General features: G+C 33.3%; 1 protein-coding gene across 2 annotated transcripts in view; it reads left to right on the top strand.

The window, feature by feature from the left end:
• Positions 1-1,071: 1,071 nt before the first annotated feature.
• LOC107872660 (peroxisome biogenesis protein 16) overlaps positions 1,072-3,038 on the top strand; it is a 5,769-nt gene continuing 3,802 nt past the window's right edge. Inside the window, exon 1 of one of the 2 annotated variants that reach the window (XM_016719294.2) lies at positions 1,072-1,584. In XM_016719294.2, coding sequence (XP_016574780.1) covers positions 1,516-1,584 — 69 coding nt within the window. In that variant the 5' untranslated portion in view covers positions 1,072-1,515. The remainder of the gene's footprint in view (positions 1,585-3,038) is intronic. The other variant, XM_047395813.1, reaches the window with a different exon arrangement.

Raw genomic sequence — 3,038 nt, 5'->3', positions numbered from 1 at the left:
CGATCTTCCAATGTCACATTAAAGAATTTTATTAAATTTTTAGCAAGTCTCAATCATATTTGGCAATTGGATGAGAAGAAGCCAAGATCTTTCAACTTTATCTTGTTTCTTGTGATGACAATTTACAAATAATGAACCAACAATGTGTTGGGGGTTGGGGGGTGGGGTGGGGTGAAGGAAACGAGGGGAGAGGGGTTGAAGAAGTTGAAAAAGTGAAGAAGATGAAGAAGATGAATTTGTTTTATTTATATATATATATATATATATATAAAGAAATTGTAAAATTTAAAATGTGGGTCCCGCATTTTTTTCATTTTTTTTTTGGCTATTCACTCGGTGTTTTTTTAAAAATTTGCCACGTTAGCAATTTGGGTGGAAATTAATTCACTTGAAAGTTGTTACGGGGGGTAAATAATTGGCATACAAGTTTAGGGTCTAAAGTAAGTTTTGGCTACAAGTTTAGAGATGTTTCGATGTATTATCTCTTTTTGAAAAAGTATATTAATATAGTATAAGTGTTGTATTAATTTAGTACAGAAATTGTATATGCATGTATAGGTTTCGTCTTTTGAAAAAGTGTATCAATATGAAATACGTGTTGTATTAATTTAATATAAAAACTGTATATACAGGAAAGGGCAAAAATAGTCCAATGACTAAACTATTAAATGGTATTAATTTGATCGGCTGATCATAATGTGGCAAATTGATCAACTGCTGGTCATCTATTTTCAAAATGACCAATGGATGTCCTTTACGTTTTTACTAATTCACTCCTTAGAATACTTCTTATAAACTTTATAAATAAGTGTAAACACTTTCAAAACAAATTAATTTCAAGGGTAATATGAAAAAATGTTAATTAATATTTTCTTAATTTAGTAAGATTGATAAATAGTTCTTCCATTTTATTTTATGTGGTATGGTTTGATTGGGCACATAGTTAAAGAAATAAAATTCTTTGTAAACAGACTAAAAAAAATGATGATATATAAAATAGGCCGGAGAAAGATGACAGACTAATATCAAACGCATATAATACTAATTAGTAATTATATTATGGTTTGAGCCGGCAATGCATTTAACTAACTACAGAAATTTTAATTAATTAATTACTCTATTAAACTATAATCTTGTTGGTGAAAATTTCATTCCAATGTTGTAATTTCCTCCCAATTTTAGATTGAAAAAAATAAAAAAAATACATCTAACTAGAAAAAAATACTCAATGAAAGAGGAAAAGAAAAGTCATAACAAAACGACAAGCATCACAACTTCGCTGTGTTGTGCCCAGTTTTTGTTCATCCGTTCGAGACGGTTTCCTTTGTATACTGCCAACTTGCAATCAATTTCAACAGAAGGGGGCAATTCCATCACCTTTTTATTCATATGGGTTAGATCTGAATTCACCTTTAGCTCCTTTTTTGTGCCTATTAAGTGCTCCTACAAAAAAAAAAAAAGGAAGATACAAAAAAGACACTGTTTTTTGAGTAAAGATTCAAACTTTCTGCTTCTATGGAGGCTTACAAGACATGGGTTCGAAGGAATCGTGACTATGTTCGGCAACTGAGTTCTCTAGCCAGTGTATGCTTCTTCTTCTTAAAGTCTTTTTTTTGACATTTATTGTTTTTAAGTATCTTGGTTTTTGATACAGTTAAGGTAGCAGTTGTTGGTGGGAGGTGGCAGGTATCCCGTGTAATTAGTCGAGGTGGGCGAAGCTGGCCCAGACACCATGGTTATTGGAAAAAAAAATTGTATCTTGGTTTTTGATGGAGTTATGTTGGTAATAGTTTTGTTAGTGGCAATTTTGTGTGTGTGTGAGTGAGCTATTCTTGATTCTGCTTTAGTCTGGGATGATAGTTTCTAGATTGGAACTGATGGTGTATGGCTAGTGAATAGCTAGTTCATAATATATGATGATTATTAATGCACAATTGTTTATTATTGGAATGAACATGGCTTGGATTGAAGGGAATGGATTTAGAGGATATATATAGCGGACCTCAACTAGTTTGGGGTTGAGGCATACTTGAATATTCTTAATAACAACATCATACTTAGTATAGTCCCACAAAGAGGGCTGGAGGTTGGAGCGTATGCAGACATTACCCCTATCGTAGAGGTAGAGAGATTGTTTTTGATAGACCCTCAGATCATAGTTGTTTTGTTATCGAAGTTTTGATACAGTTAGTGGGCGGTAATGGGAGAGTTGGTTTTAGATCTCCATTCAGATTCTCTTGGAAATCTTTTCTAATTCAGCTTGAGAAATGTTACAATCATGGATTGTTAACAAGCTGCTATGGAATGTTAAACTTGCAAACATGTGAGGCATATTTCTGGGGGTTTAGTAGTTGAAGGAACTTGAATATGTATACGTGGTTTCTGCGCTGAAGTTAATTGTGATGTTACTGCTGGTATAGTTTATCCTGGCTGACCCAAAGCAAATATTTTTGCTTGGCCTATGTTTGGGATTGAGAAACTCAACTTTGTAAAGATTATCATCCCCCCTCCCCCCCCAACAAAAAAACAAAGAGAGAGATTATCATTTTCTCAACAGTTTCTCGGTCACCACGGGTCAGATCTTTACTAGTTAAAGTAGAATTTGAAACAGGAAAGACATGCCTTTTTGGAAGTAGTTAATAATTTTGACTATGTAATGCTATTCAAAGAGGAAAAAAAGGAGCTGTCCGTAATGTATTTTAGAAACTTATGATAGGCATAAGATTGAAAATCTTATCTTTAATTGAAGTGGGGTTCTTTTGGTGCCCTTGTCTTATTACATTTGTCGTTGTCTAAGACAATATGGGGAGAATTAATTAGGCGCTGATTTACAAATGGTAATGAAACAGTCCAAAGTTTGCACCCAACCTACTCTTAACAGTTTAAATGCTTATCATTCAGCACAAGTTTTTTGCCCATTCTTGTTGATGCTTATTTGCTTAATGTGGTTTTTAGCTTGAACCAACATAGATTAGGTCTTAAATTGTATTAGATACTTCAGGTGACTTACCGTTTCAGCAGAACATTCTCCACATTCC

Source organism: Capsicum annuum, chromosome 1 (assembly GCF_002878395.1).
Source record: "Capsicum annuum cultivar UCD-10X-F1 chromosome 1, UCD10Xv1.1, whole genome shotgun sequence".
NCBI classification, from domain to species: domain Eukaryota; kingdom Viridiplantae; phylum Streptophyta; class Magnoliopsida; order Solanales; family Solanaceae; genus Capsicum; species Capsicum annuum.
The sequence above is the reverse complement of the archived record's forward strand: the minus strand, read 5'-3'. Positions and strand labels throughout refer to the sequence as shown.